At 39.4% G+C, this 19,344-nt stretch overlaps 1 protein-coding gene across 1 annotated transcript; it reads left to right on the forward strand.

The window, feature by feature from the left end:
• The first annotated feature begins 590 nt into the window (after nucleotides 1–590).
• On the forward strand, nucleotides 591–19,274 carry ehmt1a (euchromatic histone-lysine N-methyltransferase 1a). Its single transcript, XM_088009151.1, has 23 exons — nucleotides 591–768; nucleotides 1,813–2,171; nucleotides 2,418–2,553; nucleotides 3,747–3,833; nucleotides 4,057–4,263; nucleotides 4,342–4,478; nucleotides 6,301–6,444; nucleotides 7,362–7,660; nucleotides 7,765–7,833; nucleotides 7,916–8,004; nucleotides 8,303–8,409; nucleotides 9,074–9,196; nucleotides 10,087–10,188; nucleotides 10,379–10,483; nucleotides 11,285–11,439; nucleotides 12,444–12,611; nucleotides 13,048–13,192; nucleotides 13,282–13,359; nucleotides 15,838–15,953; nucleotides 16,512–16,598; nucleotides 16,708–16,786; nucleotides 17,924–18,099; nucleotides 18,170–19,274. The coding sequence occupies exons 2-23, from the start codon at nucleotides 1,815–1,817 to the stop codon at nucleotides 18,264–18,266; spliced, it is 3,063 nt and encodes a 1,020-aa protein (XP_087865277.1). The 5' UTR covers nucleotides 591–768; nucleotides 1,813–1,814; the 3' UTR covers nucleotides 18,267–19,274.
• Nucleotides 19,275–19,344: the final 70 nt, after the last annotated feature.

Here is a 19,344-nt window from a genome sequence, read left to right on the forward strand (position 1 = left end):
AAGATCTTGGCTTCCTTAAGAAGTGCATTCTGCTGTGTGCTTCTAAAAAACAACTTCACTGTTGCGTCTCCAGTCCAGTCTGTTGTCCAGATTGAGGTATTTATATTCCTCAACCACCTCCACTTCTCCCATGTTGGAAATAAGGTTTGATTTAACCCTGCTTTTCCTGAAATCAACAATCATCTCTTTAGTTTTGTTTACATTCAAGATGAGATGATTATTTCCACACCATGACACAAAGCAGTCCACCAGCTCTCTGTACTCAGCCTCTTGTCCATCTCTGATACACCTGACAACTGCAGTCATCTGAGTATTTCTGTAGATGACAGAAGTCAGACTTGTGTTGAAAGTCTGAAGTGTAGAAAGTGAAAAAAATGGTGAGAGTACAGTGCCCTGTTGAGCTCCTGTGTTGTTGACCACCTGGTTAGACACAGTTCTTCAGTCTCACAAAATATGGTCTGTTTGTAAGGTAGTCATAAAGCAATAAACCTGAGTTTTAGCCTTGGAAAATTTATAGCTGTGGATATGCAATTTGGGCTATAATATAAAGTCAAACAAAGACTGTTGGAACACTTACTTGGAGTGTTCCAAAAGATAAAAAAACACTCCCAAAATAGTTTTAGAGTTAAGCTATACGCCAATTTCAAGTTTTCTTTTTACAAAAAAAAAGAAGCATGCATAAAGATTTTCTGGGGAATTTGCGCGAATTATGACCCTTCAGGCATTCCATACCTGGTGTGGGCCCAGCGTTGCTTCCCTCTTCGCCTGGTAAGTTGGAACTTTTGTTGCTTGAACTTTTCATGTTAAACAGCTGCTGATGTGTTTTATCTACTTTTTTTGTAGTTTTCTACTGGGGTCTTCTGCTTAGAGTATAGCCCCTTCAGCGAGAGTTTCGTCTGGTTCCTCTCTTCATGCCTTTACGGAGCGAAGCGCACATTTAGTGTTTTAGAAAGACGCTGTTTAAAAACACGGCGAGTTTTTAAAGTAGCAACAGAAACCGTTTTCATCCTCTCGATGTACGGATGGAAAACCAACTCGTTCAATATAACAAGATTATTTGTTAACTGCTTCCCGAAGTTTCTCCCCTGCTTCCTACTGAATCAAAACAAAGATGGCAGCCATTGTTTGGTTGGCTCTTTCAAACTTGTGACTCCTGCATCTCATCTTTTGCATTAACTAGTCTTTTGTGAAACAGTAGCCGCCTCGATATCTGGGACTGCTTAAGTTATCGCTGGGTTAAATGAGAATAATGTGCAACTGACGAGGCGAATGAAAATGAAATTAGTATCGGTACAAAAATGATAAACTGGTAAAAACAGGGTCTGGACTGGTACCGCTAGAATTTCCCGAGCGATACCGACCTCCCTCAAAAAAAGCAATGATTTTAATTTTAAAGTTTTTCTAGATGATTATGTCTGGCACAGGTTCCCTTATATAAGTTGTAATTTTCGATCCCACCAAAAATGATTCCGATCAGTTTACTCCAACTCCCAAAGAAATTACTAAAGTTAATTATGTGCTTTAAACATGCTGGAGGGTCTTGGTTTATTTAATGGTCATATTTCATAGTGCTGACCCACGTATATAGAGAATATTGACTGATTCTGATCTCTGGCCAATTGGTCGGTGTCTTCCTAATTAAATGTATGTATGCTGTAAATCTAAGATAAAATAAAAATCATCATCTAAAAGTGATAATTTTTATTTTGATTGATTAATTTCTTTCTCCTTGAAATAGATTGTTGTATGTGACCTGTCATGTCCGACACCAACTACACTGTTGAATAGAATAAATGTGCTTTCTCTTCACAGCAATGGAGCTGGACAGAAACGGTGTGTCCCCTGGACCAGCGGTATCCTCTAGTCCTGCTTCTAGAACACCCAAAGCTACTAAAGGACAAGAAGCTAAAAGCAATCAAAGGACTGGTTTCACAGTGACTCCTTTCCATATGTCACCCATAATCAGTAATGATGCTGCTCTGCAGAGAAAACCTGTGGACACAGCTGTAGGGAAAGCGACTCCACCTCGTAGCAGCAGCCTATTTCTGGCCGCAGCTGGACGACTGACTGCTGAAGCTGTTGGAGAACGGTTTCCTCCAGCTGCTACTGCTGAAAACTCAGAGCAGCTGATTACATCTGCATGGTCAGCACAGGCTCAGCAAGTGGAAAAGGTACAGTCAGGTTCTCTTAGCAAGGCAAGACATTGTTACTGCGATGTTCAAAAGGATGTAGCTGTGAATTAGTGTGTGTGTGTATATATATATATATATATATATATATATATATATATATATATATATATACACACACACACACACACTATCACAGTGGTATTATAGAAAATAACTGTAAGTCTATTTGTTCTTGCCTTATTTCTCTCATTCATTTAATGGAAGGTCATGCCTGTTTTCTCTTAGCCTCCAAATACTTCTGGCCAAAAGACACCAAAGCCTGTTGCTAAGGACTCTATGTCATCTCAACCAGCATCTACTGCTGAACAAAACCACACAGCCAAAGGAAGGGGTGTGTCCACCGTGATCAAAGCTCAGATGGGTTAGTTGATCCATTTGTCTGCAACTTAGAAAGTTTGCAGTTTTTTTTTTTGAGAGTTTTTACTGCATGCAGCACTCTTAGGTAGCTCTGGATAAGAATAAATAGGGACTGCTGATTGAAAATTTTGTTTCTCGGAAATAAACAGAATTCACTTCTGTTTATTTCCGAACAGAAGTGAATTCCTACAGAATTCCTACAGTCCACAAATACACAGAGTTTGATTATCCTTTTTTTAAATCTTGCAATAAGTTTATGGAAAAATCATCTTATAGTGATTATCCATCCATCCATCCTTTTCCTTACACCCTTATCCCGTTGAGGTCAGGAGGGGTGCTGGTCTCCAGCTGTCAACATGCGAGAGGCGGGGTCACCCTGGACAGGTCACCAGTTCTTTTAGTGATAAATACATTTTATTTCTAAAGTGCTTTTCAAGACACTCAAAGGCACTGAAAAATAATAAGATCTAAAACAACAACAGTTATAACAACAAGCAATCATGCAAATATTAAAAAAGATGGGTCTTTTTATAATTTGAATTTTTTGCTTCTGTCTCCCAACCAAAAAGTGTTGGAAATTGCTGCAGTGTGTTTCACATTCTGGTCTCATTGCAATCAGGATTTGCTCTGTAATGTTTTGACATAGTTTTTGTCATATGTTTTTGGTTTGAATTTTTAAATGCATAAAACTTGTGCTTATTTGTAGAATCTGCACAGTGAGAAAGTTCAGTGACTTTTTTACTGATTCAGACGATGAAAACACATTTTACATTGGAATCTTTTCTTCATACATTAAGTTTCCCAGAAGTATGAAATATATTTGGCATAATGCCAAACTATAATTATTCTATAAACTAAACTACAATTATGCCATAATGCATAATGTAGATAAGTTATTATTCACAGGGGAGCTGGATAATGTGCAGGTGTTCACATCCTCTCTGTCATTTCTATTTGGACTTTGAAAATTTATATATTTTTATTTATTTTATTTTATTTATTTTCTGGGGTGGTCTGATTTTCTTATTACTGCAGTCATAATGAATGGCATTAGTAAGACCTGCAAACCAGTAATGTGTAAAGCTGTGGTTCATTTGATCTCATCTTTGTTACAAAGTAAACTGTAGCTGATGCTATATTTTTGTTGTTTTGTTTTTCTAAAAATAATAATGCCAGACCTTTTATTTGTTCTTCTAGCTGTGAAGAAGAAGAAGAGGAGGATGGGAACATACAGCCTTGTCCCAAAAAAGAAAGCAAAGGCAGTTAAACGATTGGAGAAGGCAGGTCCATTTGTTGTTGCTAACTAAGGGGACACAGGCAGCACCACCGTGTCGCTGAGGCTGCTGGGAGCTCTGGAGTCCAGGCTTGTGCAGCTTTATCTGAAGTGTTAATGCTTCTGAATAGAACTGGATTTTACCTTAAAACACACACAGCTCAACAGAGCTATGTAATGTTTTACTGACGGTGATTAGATGTGCAAGTTTCATTTCTGTTTTCCCATAGAAAGAAAAGCCAAAAGCAGGTGTGAAGAAGAATTTGCCTCCAGCAGCTGACAAATCAGTAAGAGAGCCCAAGACTGTAAACGCTGCAGAACAGACGGCTACAGAGCAGAGGAAAATATCTTTAGAAGACGGCCATGTTGAGTACACAGAGCTGGCTCTGGACTGTCTGGACCTGAAAGCTCAGGAAGAGCTACTCTCCCCTTTTCTTTCAGGTAGACACTGAATGATTTTCTGGAATGAGTCTCGCGCCCTGAACTTTAGTGATCTGATAATGTTCTGTGGTGCTGCAGGAGAGGCTGAGGAGAAGGACACAGACCTGGCAGAGGAGCTACCGCTGTGCTGTTGTCGTATGGAGACTCCCAGCAGCGGAGGGAGCTTTTCTACCCACAGTCAGACCTGCATGGCCATGGAGAGCTCCGATGGAATGGTAACAATTAAATACCTAAACTAAAATCCAATAACTCTGGACCAAGTAAGAAGTCAAAAATGTATCACTTTCATATACAATGAAACATATAAAGATCTCTCAAATATATTTATGAATAAATACATGTTTTTCATTTTTGTAGTAGATAAATCATTTTGACTTGGATTTTTTATAAGTAACTCGTATACAGAAAAGTCCCTGATTTAATGTTTTTTTATGGAGACTTGGTGACCCCACAAAGCCACTTTATGTGGTTATATTTTTCATATGAATTTGGGTTCTAGTCAAGGTTGGTTGCCAATGCTTGAAAGAGACAGGCCTCTGTCACGTCATGTTTATACTTCGGGGAAATGAATGGATACAGATAAGTTCAATCAAACCTTTTATCAACTTATAAAGCTCAGAAAAGTTCATTTTACTTTAATATAATAAAAACTTTTTTTAATCTATACTTTCCTTTTCTAGCTGCTATTCCTTCATCAAAAACATACCTGGAATGTTGCTTTGATTCTTTCATGCACTTTAATCTCCTGTGGCAACTATTTAGGGGTGCCTGCTCTCACACAGCTCCGCTCCTCTCCAGAGCTCCAGGCTTCAAGCTGAGCTTCCGCCCACAGATCACCATTGCCCCACAACTCCCCCACTCAGCACCTTCAGACTAGTAACAGCAGCAATTAGCAAACACCTGGTGGAACTGTGAGTCTGCTGAGCTCATAAGAACTACTTCTCTGTCCAACACTCCCAAGAACGGTTGTAAACTGCTTAATAGACAAACATTGTGATGTAGAAAGTGGGAGTGTTGGAAAGAGCAGAATCCCAATTTCAAATAGTCAAAATCCAATTTCGCTTAAGTAACGTTTAATATGTACAGCATTTAGCAACTGAAGGTGACATGGTTACTGGACTGAACCAGTATTATGTGCCTGGAAAACACATAATACTGTTCCTTTGAATTCTAAGTGGGTCTAGATCTGGGGTGTCCAAAGTCGGTCCAGGAGGGCTGGCATCCTACATGTTTTCGTTCTCTCTCTGGTGGTAGTAACAACCTCCTCAGCAAGTCAATGTTCTTCTTAGACCTTCTAATGAGCCATCATTGGATCCAGTTGCGTTAAACCAGAGAAAGAACTAAAACATGCAGGATGCCGACCCTCCAGGACCGACTTTGGGCACCATTGGTCTAGTAAATGGACCATCAGCTAATTTTACATGTTTTTCTGGAACAAAATCTTTAAAAAAAACATGTTTTCTGAAAGCATATTTTGAAGTTTGTAAGGTTTTACATATCGTCTTCTCAGTGTTTCTCACTGATCCACTGTGGCTCAGAAAAGTCTGTTTAGATTTGTTGCTGCAGAGAACATTCATTTGGTTTAAATCTACAGACGAGTGTGCCATCAGTGACAGAACTCCATGTTTCTTTACAGTTGATTTGATTTATGTGAGTAATGTAGGATCAACTGAAGTCAGAGTCAGAGTGTTTAATAAAAAAACTGTAGTGAGTCATTTCATGGAGAGAAATGTGGTACATGTACAATATTTGTCATATTTACCGAATTGCACCCTGTAGGTAAAAATGCATATTAGAATTCTCAAACAGCAAAGTCAGCTTTGTGGATTAATTGTTTCTTTACAAAAATACCACAACCCAGAATCTGGAGAGAACCTTTTCATCTGAATACCTTGAACTAGTCATTCCTCTCCTGACAGGTGGAATCCTAGGAATAAGAAGTCACAGCTCCATGTAAAGGTTATGACTTGCTGGAAGTCACATGATGCTGTTGTCTTTGGGATGTTGCAGACCTGTTGTTTAATTGTTTCTTCCCAGGTGAGTCGCTGCCAGAGGCCGGTGATGAAGCCAGAGTTAATGCGACCCTCCAACACCGTCCACCTGCTGGTTTTGTGCGAGGACCACCGAGCCGGCATGGTCAAGCATCAGTGCTGCCCTGGCTGTGGGCTATTCTGCAGGCTGGTAGGAAGAAATAAAACTCGCTAGTTGATAGGGCTGTGTAATAATATCGATTTTGCGATATGTATTGATATTTTCTTTCCTAGAAAAAAATTGACATTCATCTGCAAGTATCGTAACATCCAACTGTCACTTTGCTCACTCACTGCTTTCTTTGCCGGGAGAGTGATTAGGTCATCAGGCTTGGAGTGATTCCTTCAGATGTTAAGTGTCAAGGTTAAAAAGGTATCAAACTATTCAGAGCAGGGTACTTGGTGCACTTTATTTACTTTACAAATGCATGTAAGCTACAGTTTGTACTGTTTCAATTAAAAGAAACATGTTTTCTCACCACTTCTTTGATTCGTTTTGTCCAACTGTCGACTTTAAGTCTGTGTCCATGTCCAACCAGAGCCAGGTATTGTGTAGTTGGTGCTTTAATCAGTTTTCAGTTAAATTAATTCAGTCCAACACTATAACAGTCACAAAATGTCACCAAAATCACTCTCTCCCTCTAAAATCTTTCAGAAAATCGCAAAAGTGTATTGAATTGTATCGTTTGCTGAATATTGCAATATATATTGTATCGTGAGCAGAACATCGTGTATCGTATCATGAGATTATTGTATCACTACAGCCCTACTAGTTTATAAGTAAATGTTTGTCATTATTTTATGAAAGTAGCAGACCATATTACAAATAAATCTCCTGATAGTAAGCTGCTGACTTGAAGACCTGCTATAATTTTTCAGTGGTTCAACCCAAGATCACATTCCTATCAGACATGTTCATAAAGTAAACACAACTCGCCCATGATTAGAAGTTAATGGAATGTCTAGCATGTGCCAACTGACTGAATCAAAATGCCACAAATCTGAAAACCTGAAGTATTTAGAGATTAAAACTTGACCACGTTTCCCTGGTTTCTGCTGGCTTCTCAGGGTTCCTTCATGGAGTGCCGGCCGTACAGCAGCATTTCCCACCGCTTCCACCGGGACTGTGCCTCCATCCTGAACGAGCGTAGGTTTTGCCCCCACTGCGGAGAGGACGCCAGTGGGGCGATGGAGGTCATGTTCCCAAAGCCAGATCTGTCACCCTCCATACCCAGAACAAACCCTGGACCTTTACTTCCTGCTGTCGCTACTCTGCCTTCTGTTCCGACTTCCCCCGCTGTCCCTCAGATCCTTAGGGCGAAGAAGAGCAGCCAGCCACAGAAGAGCAGGGAGGAGAGCCAGACAAGGTAACGCTGTCCTTTATGTGTCTAGGATTTACAGAATGAGTCATTTAAAGGGCTGTTTGTTCTCTATTACAACACAGACCCAGAGCTAATGTTTGTTGTTCAAGGTTCAAGGCAGAAGCTGTACATCGGAAAGAGTCACTGGAGACCATCCTCATGTCACTGGATGACGAGAAGTAAGATTGCAAAGAAATGCTAAATTGAAGATCTTACATGCTTTTACACGAATGACTGTTCAAGACTTTGTTTTTCTTTTAGCTTAAAACGGAAGAAAGCGAAGGGTCCCGCCAGGCAGCTGTATGTCTCGGCAAAGCAAGGAGACCTACAGATGGTCATTCAGCTTCTTGGTAACTCCAGTTTGCTTCACATTCACTTTGGCACCTTACGCTTCCTAAATCTTTAGAAATATTAGGATGCAGGAATGGAACAGTTCTTATATGGAACAGTTCAACTTCCTGCTTGGCTTTGGATATTTTTTGATAATTCATGAGCAGGTGTTATAATAAGTTTACATTTACACTTTTCCATTAGCCGGGCTGTCTGCACAGATCCTAGGTGTTACTTTGTACAAGTGGTTATTATGTACTTGAATCAGCAGTATATGCTTTGAAACGTCCATGTAAGCCTAACAATAGTTTTCTGTAGTTGATGGAAAGGACCCTAACTTCTTGATGGAAGGACACCACAAGCGTACCGCTCTTCATGCTGCAGCTGCTGAGGGTCACCAGGAGATCTGCCACATGCTGGTCCAGGTAAAATTAAACAGGCCTCAATGCAGAACCAAGCTGGTGGATCTGTAAAGGAAGGAATACGAGAAGTCTTAAAATTATCTTAACTATCAGGAAAACTCCTCTGTTGTATTTTGGCACTGGTCTTTCTGTAATCCAGGTTTAGTAAGTTCTGTTTCCAGATCCATTTTAACACTTCACAACAGAGCTATTGTGGTTTAAAGTTAATTTAATTAGATACTGGAGAAAGTACAGCGTTTTCTCCAGTTTTACAGACTGAGGTCAAAGTGACCCACTTTGTCTCATTATTTCCTCACTGATGGCATTACAGTAGATCTACCACCAGAGGGCGATGTTGAGCAGCAGGTTTCCAGATACAGAAGATCCTGTACCCTGAAAGTTATTTATTTTAAATCCTTTTTTTTACTTTATGGCTGCCATAAAGCCTGTATTTCTATTCAGATTTATCATAGAATCTCTTTCTTAACCACAGCCTAATTCTGTTGCAAAATGCTTAGAATCATATTTTGTAAAGTTTTTAATGATTTTTAAACTACTCCCAGATCATGTTGGGAGTTTTATGTTGCATAAAACTTTCCTGAGTCCATATTCTTGAGGGCTGAGAACCCAGAGCTGTTGCCTCTCTGGGTGAGATGATGATGGATTCTGTGACCCTGTGTGGTTAAAGGCGGGGGCCAACCTGGAGATGTTTGATGAGGAGCACAGAACACCTCTCATGGCGGCCTGTGAAAATAACCATCTGGACACAGTGAAGTACCTGGTCAGAGCCGGAGCTACAGTTGGCCACAAGGTGGGACATTGTGCATCCACTTACTGCCTGCCATCTTCATCTGTTGTGTACTTGTGTTACACTCTGCCTCTTCGGTTTATTTATTCTGAATTCTATCTGCTGTTTTTTTAATTCATGTTAATGTGAACATTTAGAGCATTTGAATATGCCTGATGGACAACTATAGTCTAGAAAAATACCCCTCCTAATAAGACAGATGTGCAGCAAAGCCTTCTTCCAACCACATGTGGGGCATGTTTTTATGGTGGCAAAAACATATTTGTTTCTTCAGACTTTCAGTTTTCATTTTTGTTGTTTCCATGTAATCACTAAAAAAGATACCGAGAAGGTAAAACTTCATTTCCACTAAACTCTGATTACTACATCTTTATGTGCCATGAGAACCCCAGTGTACACAGTCATCTGCCATAATTCACATTTCTTGCTCCATCTGTGTTTTAGCTGAGGGTTCTTAATGTGTCTGCTCTAGTCTGCCATGCTGCTTCTCTTAACTACAGCAACTCCTGCAGAAGAACTGACCTAGGTTCTAATATTAGTGTTCCTGTATTTTTTTATTTTTTTTTTGTGAACAAAGGTGCAGTTAAACTGAAGTAAGCATGTGAAGGGAATATGGAAAAGATGCATGTGTGTGTTTATCAGTAATTACTTAAAGATATAAAGATTTCCAAATCTGGCTGAATCTGATACTTTTAAATGAGCCTAAGAGTATTTAATACTGAAAGGCCATTTGTAAAAGACAAGATTAGATGGCAAACATTTTCAAACATATGATCATATTTCAGATGGTCCCCTCTGTCATAATGCATAGTTTTAAGTCAGGAAGGCTGGAAACAAATACCATGATGGCATCCATGTTGTTTTGTTCAATGTGAATCATAATGTTATCCCAGGACATCATGGGTTTCACCTGCTTGCATCTGGCTGCTAAACTGGGACATTATGATGTTGTCGATCATCTGCTTAACAAGGCATCCAAATACATCAACTGTCAGGTAAAAATGCTTATGATCTTCATATACTAAGCACTGGGATCACATACACGTGTGTGTGTGTGTGTGTGTGTGTGTGTGTGTGTGTGTGTGTGCGTGTGTGTGTGTGTGTGTGCGTGTGTGTGTGTGTGTGTGTGTGTGTGTGTGTGTGTGAAAAATCTTTACATGAGTTTATTAGCTTCTGTCTCTTCAGGATAATGGGGGGTGGACGGCCATCACCTGGGCAATCGAACACAAGCACAAAGAACTGGTGCATCTGTTTCTGAGGAAAGGAGCTGATGTCAACATCAGAGACAAGGTGAGTCAGTAACACACCACTAGGCCTATCACATGATCTGCACGATCACATGAGCAGGTGTCCCTTTTTTGTAATCTCATTGTTAACATCTGGAAATATTTTTATTTTTTCATAAACTGAAATAATTTCTTTTCTTTATCATCACACATCACCTATATAGTTGTGGAAGACATTAGTAAGTCTTTAAATATTTTATTAATTGCACAACCAAGCTAAGAATGAAATGATTTACTGAGTTTATCAGCTAGTTTTAATGAAGTCAAACTGGTTTGCACTTGTGCCTATATGAAGCAGGTGTTGTTCACAGTATGACCACTAGATGGTGTCAAAGCGCTTGTGGTACAGCGGTTGTGGTACAAGTCTTGGCTGTACTTATCCTGGAACAGATAGAAGGTTAATCAGTGTCACCTGCCATAAGAACAGCAGTGACACTGTCTCTGTGGGACACATGGAGTCATTTCAAACCAGTTTTGGTTGAAGGTGAAAGTTTGTCTGGAGAATTCAGCTGGTGCAGTGATTCTCAAATCCAAGCCTCGAGGGCTGGTGACCTGCAACTTTTAGATGTGTCCCTGGTTACACACACTTCAGTTAAATATCTGACTTATTTCCTCAGTGCAGTCAAGCTCTCCAGAGTCCTGCTAATGGCCACATTATTTGACTCAGATGAGTTGAAACAGAGATGCATCTAAAACCTGCTGGACTAGGCCTGGATCTGAGGATCCCCGGTCTAGTGTACTGGTTAGTAACAGTGTTACATTTGTGAACTTTGGCATACTGACGTCTAGCGTGGGCTTTGTGCAGGAGGAAAACGTCTGTCTGCACTGGGCGGCTCTGTCAGGCTGCGACGACGTCGCCCAGGCGCTGCTGGAGGCTGGCTGCGACCTGAACGCCATCAGCATTCATGGTGACACACCACTTCACATCGCTGCCAGAGAGAATCACCTACAGTGTGTTATGTAAGTGTGTACCCTACAGTCAAATTTATGCTAGATTCTGTAGTTCTTCATAGGTGTGAAAGAATCAGTAATGAGGTCATGGACATGGTCCGTGTCTGGACCGTGTCTGAGCAGCTCTCTCTCACTTTCAAGGACATTATACAATTAAGTAAATGCAGAAATGCTCCTGTGACTACTAAACATCACATAAAATATCAAATTGTCTTAGATTTGAAACATAAAAAAAGTATTTTGTATTAAATTGATATGCTTTACTTATTTTTTACTTATTTTATAATACTTGTAAAAGCCTGAATTCAGTTTTAGTTCATTCAGACCTTTAGGATAAATTAAGTTTATATTTCTTAGGCTAATTTAAGTTTATTCGGATAAAATGATTATTTACCAATAAAAAACTCTCATGCATAAGAATGTGTTATATTAGACAGTGTACTAAGGCCCTCTTGTAAATGTACATATTGCTTATTAGACAGTTAAGGAGTTTAGGGTGTGGCTAAACCTTGAGTGAATTGGACAGCAGGGTTTTCCCCAGTATGTTGTAAGCCTGGAGGGCCACCAGGCTTTACTTGTGTCCCCACCAGGCTTAGCATTGTTTATTTTAATTTGTTTTTAATTATTCCCTTTTTTAAGACTTTATAGTTGGTGTTTAGGTATTAATCTTCCAGTCTTCCAATAATGCATGACTATCGAGTGATCATTTCAAATTTCCTGTCAACTTTAAACATTCTCGGTGAAATGCTGGTAAAAAGGTTGAAGGGTTAATAGAGGAGTGATGTTCTGATGACGTCCATGAGGCTCTTAGGATTATCATGTCCAAAGATAACATTTTATAACCATAATTATAAAATGTGCACACATTTTTATGTGTGTTTAAATGTATAACAGAGACATAGAAAGGTTTATTTTGTTCTTGAAAACAAAAGGAAGTAAGCACTGCAGCATTTACAGTGTATATTGTTAAGAGAGCCACCAGAGTTACAACATGACTGTTATACGGACTGCAGGTTGTTTTTGTGTCATGGGGCGGATGTCTCTCAGAAGAACAAGGAAGGTGACACAGCGTTGGCCCTGAGTGTGAGCGGCTCCAAGGTGTGGACGGCTCTCAACACCAACAAAAGACTTACTGATGCCAGGAGAGAACGAGACTGTCAAGGAGAGAGGCAGCTCAGCAGGTAGACGCCATAACAAGACCTACATTGGCTTGAATTTCTAAGCCCAGAAAGTCTGACATTGAGGTTAATATATTTTCCAACATTGAAGATTCCCAAGCCTTATTATTTTTCTTATTCAGTAGTTTTTCTTTGGGTTTTCTAGTAGAAAACCAGAAGCATATTATTTGAGCTTGAAAGGTGATAGTCGAACTTCCTTTTTACACAACCAGGTTTCCACTTCCTTCCTTCCTTTTTGCTGAGCTATTGACTGTTTATTGATTTGTCCCCACTTAGCTAATTAGACGTCTCTTTATGCTGTGTGCGTTAGCTGTCTGTGCAGCTTAGGAAAATGTCTGTAGTTTTTGAGAATAGGGAACTTTTGCATAACCGATTCCTGAGTTGTTTTATTTTACCTCTCAGATGTTAACAAGGTCCAACATTTCTTTTCTTCTTGTAGGGACATATCCCGGGGATATGAGGCGGTCCCTATCAGCTGTGTTAATGGTGTTGACAGTGAACCATGTCCTGATAACTTTAAATATATACCAGACAGCTGCCTCAGCTCATCACTGAACATAGACAAGGACATCACCCATCTCCAGGTGAGTCTAGATGTCTACCTGTGAAGTCTAAGCTTATGGCTGACTGCTTGTGGAGTTCCTCATGGCTATGAATGTATTTTGTCACTAAGCACTGCAGCTGCACAGATGACTGCTCATCCAGCTCCTGCATGTGTGGCCAGCTCAGTCTGCGATGTTGGTATGACAGTGTAAGTTCAAACACACACGCACACACACACACGCACACACACACACACACACACACACACACCTGATATCCCATATCAAAAGTGTTGCTGTTTTCTACTATTTGCAGATGAGGAAAAACAATTTCTGTATTTTCTTTTTGTTTTAACATGTTAGCTGATGGGATTTGCGAGGGCAGTTTGTCTCGCTACATCTATTCTGAGTCTACAGGAAGATCACAAAAATGATATTTTATCTATGAATATCAAATATTTATATAATCCTAGGAAAAAAGTACTTGTTTAATCTTTCCTTCAAAAGTAATTTCCCTTTCTCGTTCTATTTCTGCAAACATAGAATAATAAAGTGTTTTTAAAAGTTTCACCATGTAATACATATTCAGAAAAACATTAGGATACCCATGGAAAGTTGTCTTTAAACATAATTGTTAACTTACTAGAAATGTCCTGAATTCGGTTTAAATGTACCTTTAGTCAAATGTTGGGATCCATTTTTATTCACAACTGATCAGATCTAATTTCTAAGCATTTTTTGTGCTGGAGACGTCTTTGCCAAACTCCCCCCTGTAATAAAACTCAAAGTTGAGCAGATAAGAACTATAAAAGCAAGATCTGAATCCCAAAGACTCTTGATGGATCTGCCTGTAGAGGCCTGCTGTGGCACCCTCTCCATTCCTCAATGAGAAGGATAATTTCCTCAGTATTTCCAACCCAAAGTACAGGAGGTTCTGCTGAGAAACTGAAGCTGGGACGCCAGCCGACCTAACACCTGCCTGAAGAGAACAAGGTTTTTATTGAAATTTTGTTCCATCAATTTTTGGATTTTTGGACGTTGCTTTGAATCCACCTGATAATCGACTCAGTGATAACGTTTCATTATCTGGGATGAATTAGGTGTTTAAAATATGGTTATTGTAAGTTGCCATTCTGTTGCAAGCTTGCTTAATGTTGTGCTGACTATATGCTGTATCTTCTTATGCTATGTTTATGCTCTGGCATTTTAAGTCTTTCACATGTTAGCGATTCTGTGGTTGAGAATAATTGAATTCAGCACTACATTCATTAGCTCTCTCTTGGCCAATCTGTTCTCTCTTTCTCTCTTTCTCCCTCCTGTTCTCTTGTTTTCTTGATTTCTCTGTTCATATCTACTTTGTGGTCATACAAGGCCTTGGACCTGTTTCTTTTGTCTCGCCTGCATGTTAGCTTTCCTCCGCTTTTGCTTTCATCTTCTTCCTTCTTCACCAAAGGATGGAGTTTCTCTGTCCTACAACATTATGGTGCTGCATTTAAGATTCTGCACATCTGATTTTTCCTTTTTCTTGTCTAATTTGGTGGTTAGTTTTTAAATTAATTTTCAACATTCCATTTTGTTTGGTCATAGTTTGTTCTTTAATGTGTTTTGATTTCCATTCTATTCAATAATTAAAAAATGAGATTATTTGCAGAATAATTCAGCTGTAAAGTTGGGGCATTTTCTCAATAAACTCATTGGACTTGATTAGAAATCAGCGTGTCGGTGATCATTCCTTGTTCTGTGAAGTTTCTTCTGCTTGTGCTCTGAATTCATTCCTTCTTGGGAGACTTGAGTTTGGCTTACTCAGAGTTACTACAGTTGGTGCTTCGATTAAACAAAATAACTTTATTAATAATTTGATCAATAAATGATTGATTACAATTATTAATAATTACATAAGCCAACAGTTTTGATGCCACCATGTGAAGTTGGTACAACGTTTTTGGTTTCCAGAATGTTGATTCCCAACACCAATGGTCCAGATGTTTGGTTTTTCCTTCGTCTTGTGTGTGTGTGCAGCACAGCTCTTTTATCTGATAGATTTAAACATATGTAAATATAAACATACGACGGATCAATAATAGACTTGAAAAGTTATTTCTACTAAGTGGAGGTTGTTAGATTTTATACAGGAATTACATGGGATGAGAAAATAAAAATAATGCCTAAAGAAGGAGAAAGAAGAGAGGGAATAAAGGAAGGGCAAAACGATTATAATCATAATAGATGAATTTGTTGTTTATAGTATAAGTGAAAGTCATATATAATCTACTATATGAAGATAATTTTCCATTGAAACGTATTCAGTGAGTAAATTTGTCTGACGTGTCAGACTGGCAGCGGTCCTCGTTTTCCAGTTTATAAGAAATTTCTTTTTTTTTTTAATGGTTAAAGCTATAAAGCATGAAAATATTTATTTGAAGTATTTTGTAAAGTGTTTCCACGTAATTCAAACTAAACTAGACCCATTTTATGTATAGTTTGAGCTATGTAGTGAATTCAGTGGAATATTTTATATTGAATAACCTGAAAATTATAATTTTTCCTCATATATGAGATATTATTGCAAGTTCTAATCCAGAAGTCATAATCCAGGTTTATAAATCAATTGAACATGATATGTGAGTCCACTGTGAAAATTCAGCTTTCTTTCAGTCACCTGTAGTAAGTTGTGTGTGTTTTCACAGGAGGGTCGGCTGCCTCTGGACTTCTGTCAGTGGGAGCCTCCGGTGCTGTTTGAGTGTAACCATGCCTGCTCCTGCTGGAGGACGTGTCGGAACCGTGTGGTGCAGAACGGACTCAGGTGGGACTGTCCTCAGAAAATCTGCTGCATCTAGAATTCGCTGACAGCTCAGTGTAGTTTGCCTCCATCCTGGTGTTTCAAATGTATGTTGACTGAGTTCTTCAGAAATGTTTGATATGTTTCTAAGGAACAGAAAAAGCTTCAAGAAGTTTTTTGGGTTTTTTTCAGTCACATAATCTAGTGAGAGATTCCTGCTTGTTCAACCAGGTCCGAAATATCTTCAATCAGCTTCCTGCAGATCCTCCACATCAGGACAACAAAGAGCTTTTGTCTGTTAGTTTTCATAAATAAGACAAAAATTCTTGTTTCATTTGGATAAAACTTTTAAATAACAGAAAACTTAGTTCACAAGCAGTTATGTGCAGGAACAGCTGTGCTGTGGTATTTTTGTATAATTTACAAAAATCAGTTATGTTACTTTAAAAAAAAAAAAAAAACAGACTGAAAGCTTTGACTGAGTGAGGAGGCAGATTAGAATCCTGGTATCAGAAAGCTCTGACATCTACTTCCCTTCCACCAACATGATGACATGATATTTATTTATATTGTTTGTTCCAGAGTCCGCCTGAAGCTCTACAAGACAGAGAAGATGGGCTGGGGAGTGAGGACCGTTCAAGACGTCCCACAAGGAACATTCATTTGCGAGTGAGGAGACGCTGACAGAAGAGACATAATAAAATCCATTATTTCACTGCTAACACATAACGCTATAGAGCTGCAACATTATAAGCTCTGCTTCTGGATACTTTAACAGGTACGTTGGCGAGATCATCAGTAATTCTGAGGCCGACAAGAGAGAGAATGACTCTTTTCTCTTCACGTTGGACAATAAGGTGAACTACATGCAGACATGTTGATAGGAAGCCCACACATTAGGGATGCTGAGCCCTGGAAACATTTCCTGCTTTCATGCATCTTTTGTCTACATCATAATGTTTTCTAGTGGAACCATGCTCCTTCCACTATAATGGGTTAGAGCGAAAGAACAAATGTGCATGCTCTAATATAAGTTTTTATAATTCAGAACATAACAGAATAATCTGTTTTTAACCAATGGAGAACTGAAGTATGTGTAACTATTTTTCTGAAGTAAAAACATAAGATGACACGTGTTGCTTTTGTAGCTTAACCAAGTAACTATGTTACCTTCAGTTGTTATAAAAATGCTGAATGGATCAAATATTATTTAAAAGAACTCCCTATGTAATGTAATGCCTTGAAATTGGGCCTTTAAAAACTCCTGCTCTCTCTGAAACTCTGCCTTCAGGAAGTCAGGAACATCTCTCCTCTATTAACCCTTTAACAATGTTTTTACCAGCACTTCACTGAGAAGTCCTATAATGAACTCAGCATCAGGTGTTTGCTAATTGCTGCTGGCTAGTCTGGGGGAGTCGCAGGGGAGAGCTGCTCTGTGAGGCGGAGGCTTGGAAGGCGGAGCTAGGCCCTAGCAGGTGGTGCTCTGTGAGAGCAGGTGTTAAGGCACAGCTGAATGGTTGCCATGGAGATTATGCGATTTCTCAGACATCCATGAAAGGATCAAGGCAACACTCCAGGCAGGTTTTTGATGAGGGAATAACATCATAACATGATATAAAGCTCAAAAAAAGTTTAACCAGATCCACTGATTGATTGATCATCAAAGTGTGATTGAACATTTCCTATTAATGCAAAGGAGGAATTACAACAGCTATTGCCCAGGAGAGGCTTCCCTTTCCAGAACTGAGACTGGAAAGTGGTTGAAGTAGAGAAACCTGCAGCAAAGCTGCCTGTCCTCCTCAGAGTGGTCAACAGGTCAGTGTGTCTTATGACCATAACAGCTCTAGAACTGACCTTTGGAGCGATGAGACCAACATAACGTTTGTCCATTGTTTGCAGTTCTTTGTCTAGAGAACACCACTCTCCACAATAATTCTCCATTTAGAACAAGGCAAGTCGTGACTGTGATGCTGTTGGGTCATGGTCTTATTTAGGTAGGGGAGCCATACTGCATCGATGCCAGGCTCTACGGCAACATCGGCCGCTTCATCAACCATATGTGTGAGCCCAACCTGATAGCTGTGAGGGTGTTCACCGTGCACCAAGACCAGCGCTTCCCAAGAATAGCCTTCTTCTCAAGTAGACCCATCATAGCTGGAGAACAGATCGGGTGAGTTCCTGCTAAAATCCTTTCCTCGGCTCTCTCTGGCATTCTTGGATAATAATTATTTTGTCTCTAGGATTGACTATGGCGACAACTACTGGAGGGTGAAAAGCAAGTTCTTCAGCTGCCTGTGTGGTTCTCCCCAGTGCCATCACTCAGCTGCAGGCAGATAGAAGCTGATCCATTTTGCCTCCATCAGCAAATGATGGAGCAGTCAGAACTCCAGAACCATGGAGCATGTTTGGTTTGGCTTGGAAAATGAGTTTATGTTTTAGGTTTCGTCTTAGTTCCCTGTCCATAAAGTCCATCTCAGCACAAACCACTTGATTGAGCTGAGTGTGTGCTCTTCCTGTAGTGAACTTCTATTCTGGTTTGCACTAAAGTTCTGTGCTGTTGCTTTTTCCTTTTACATTTGTCTTATTGATAAATATGACAGCTGTGTTTCTACGTTATTGGTCTTTGTGCTTCATTTAACTGGCAGTGAAACATCTTTTTTTTTTTGTACAACACACTTTTTTTTGTTGTCTTGAGACGTCAATGTTAAAACTATCACCTCCCATCCACTGTGAAAGTCTGAGCAGGAGTTATCAGACCGTGGTGCATGGTGTCTGCTGTCTTAACATTTTTAGATGTGCATTCAGAACTTTTGATTGAAGTGCATAGGCTAAGCGTGCCAATATCTAATGAGTCATCAATATGTAAGAAAGTACCAGGGAAATTTTAACTTGAAGGTCTTTCTGTTGTGAAGTTTTTAAAATGTTTGTCATGATTTTATACCGACTTTCCAAAACTGCTGTCTGTAATTTATTTTGATTATATCTGTATTCTTATTGTGGGAGATTTCAGCATTTAATAATTAATGTTCAAGTTAGATTTGCAAAAGCACTCTGGAACATTGTAAACCAACTTTAACAAAAGAGATATTCTGAATCTGCTCATTTCCAAAGGTCTGAACGTAACTCGTGTGACTGCAGCTGATTTAGTTCTGTCTGAAGCTGACTGGTGAGACATGTAGCAGAAGTCTGAGCTGAAATCGTAGTACAGGTGAACCCGAACCAGATAGAGAAGAGCTAAACTAAATTCATTTTCATTTTTATAAATAGTTGTCATATCGTTACCTTGAGGAAAAAAGTGAGATATTTCTCATTTTCTGACTGCAATAAAAACGATCTTGATGCTCACACTGTTTACTGTTTACTGATCCCTCCAATGACTTGCCTTTTTTAAATAAAATTCAGAGAATAAGAGGGG

This window comes from Poecilia mexicana, unplaced genomic scaffold (assembly GCF_051168715.1).
Source record: "Poecilia mexicana isolate PSO_F unplaced genomic scaffold, ASM5116871v1 scaffold_9, whole genome shotgun sequence".
Taxonomy (NCBI): Eukaryota; Metazoa; Chordata; class Actinopteri; order Cyprinodontiformes; family Poeciliidae; genus Poecilia; species Poecilia mexicana.

Bases quoted from the DNA above. Each gene is read 5' to 3' on its own strand.
- ehmt1a (XM_088009151.1), top strand. From the start codon at position 1,815: ATGGAGCTGGACAGAAACGGTGTGTCCCCTGGACCAGCGGTATCCTCT. The intron at 10,484-11,284 runs GTGAGTCAGTAA...GGCTTTGTGCAG, and splicing joins ATGTCAACATCAGAGACAAG to GAGGAAAACGTCTGTCTGCA. The intron at 15,954-16,511 runs GTGGGACTGTCC...TGTTTGTTCCAG, and splicing joins GTGGTGCAGAACGGACTCAG to AGTCCGCCTGAAGCTCTACA.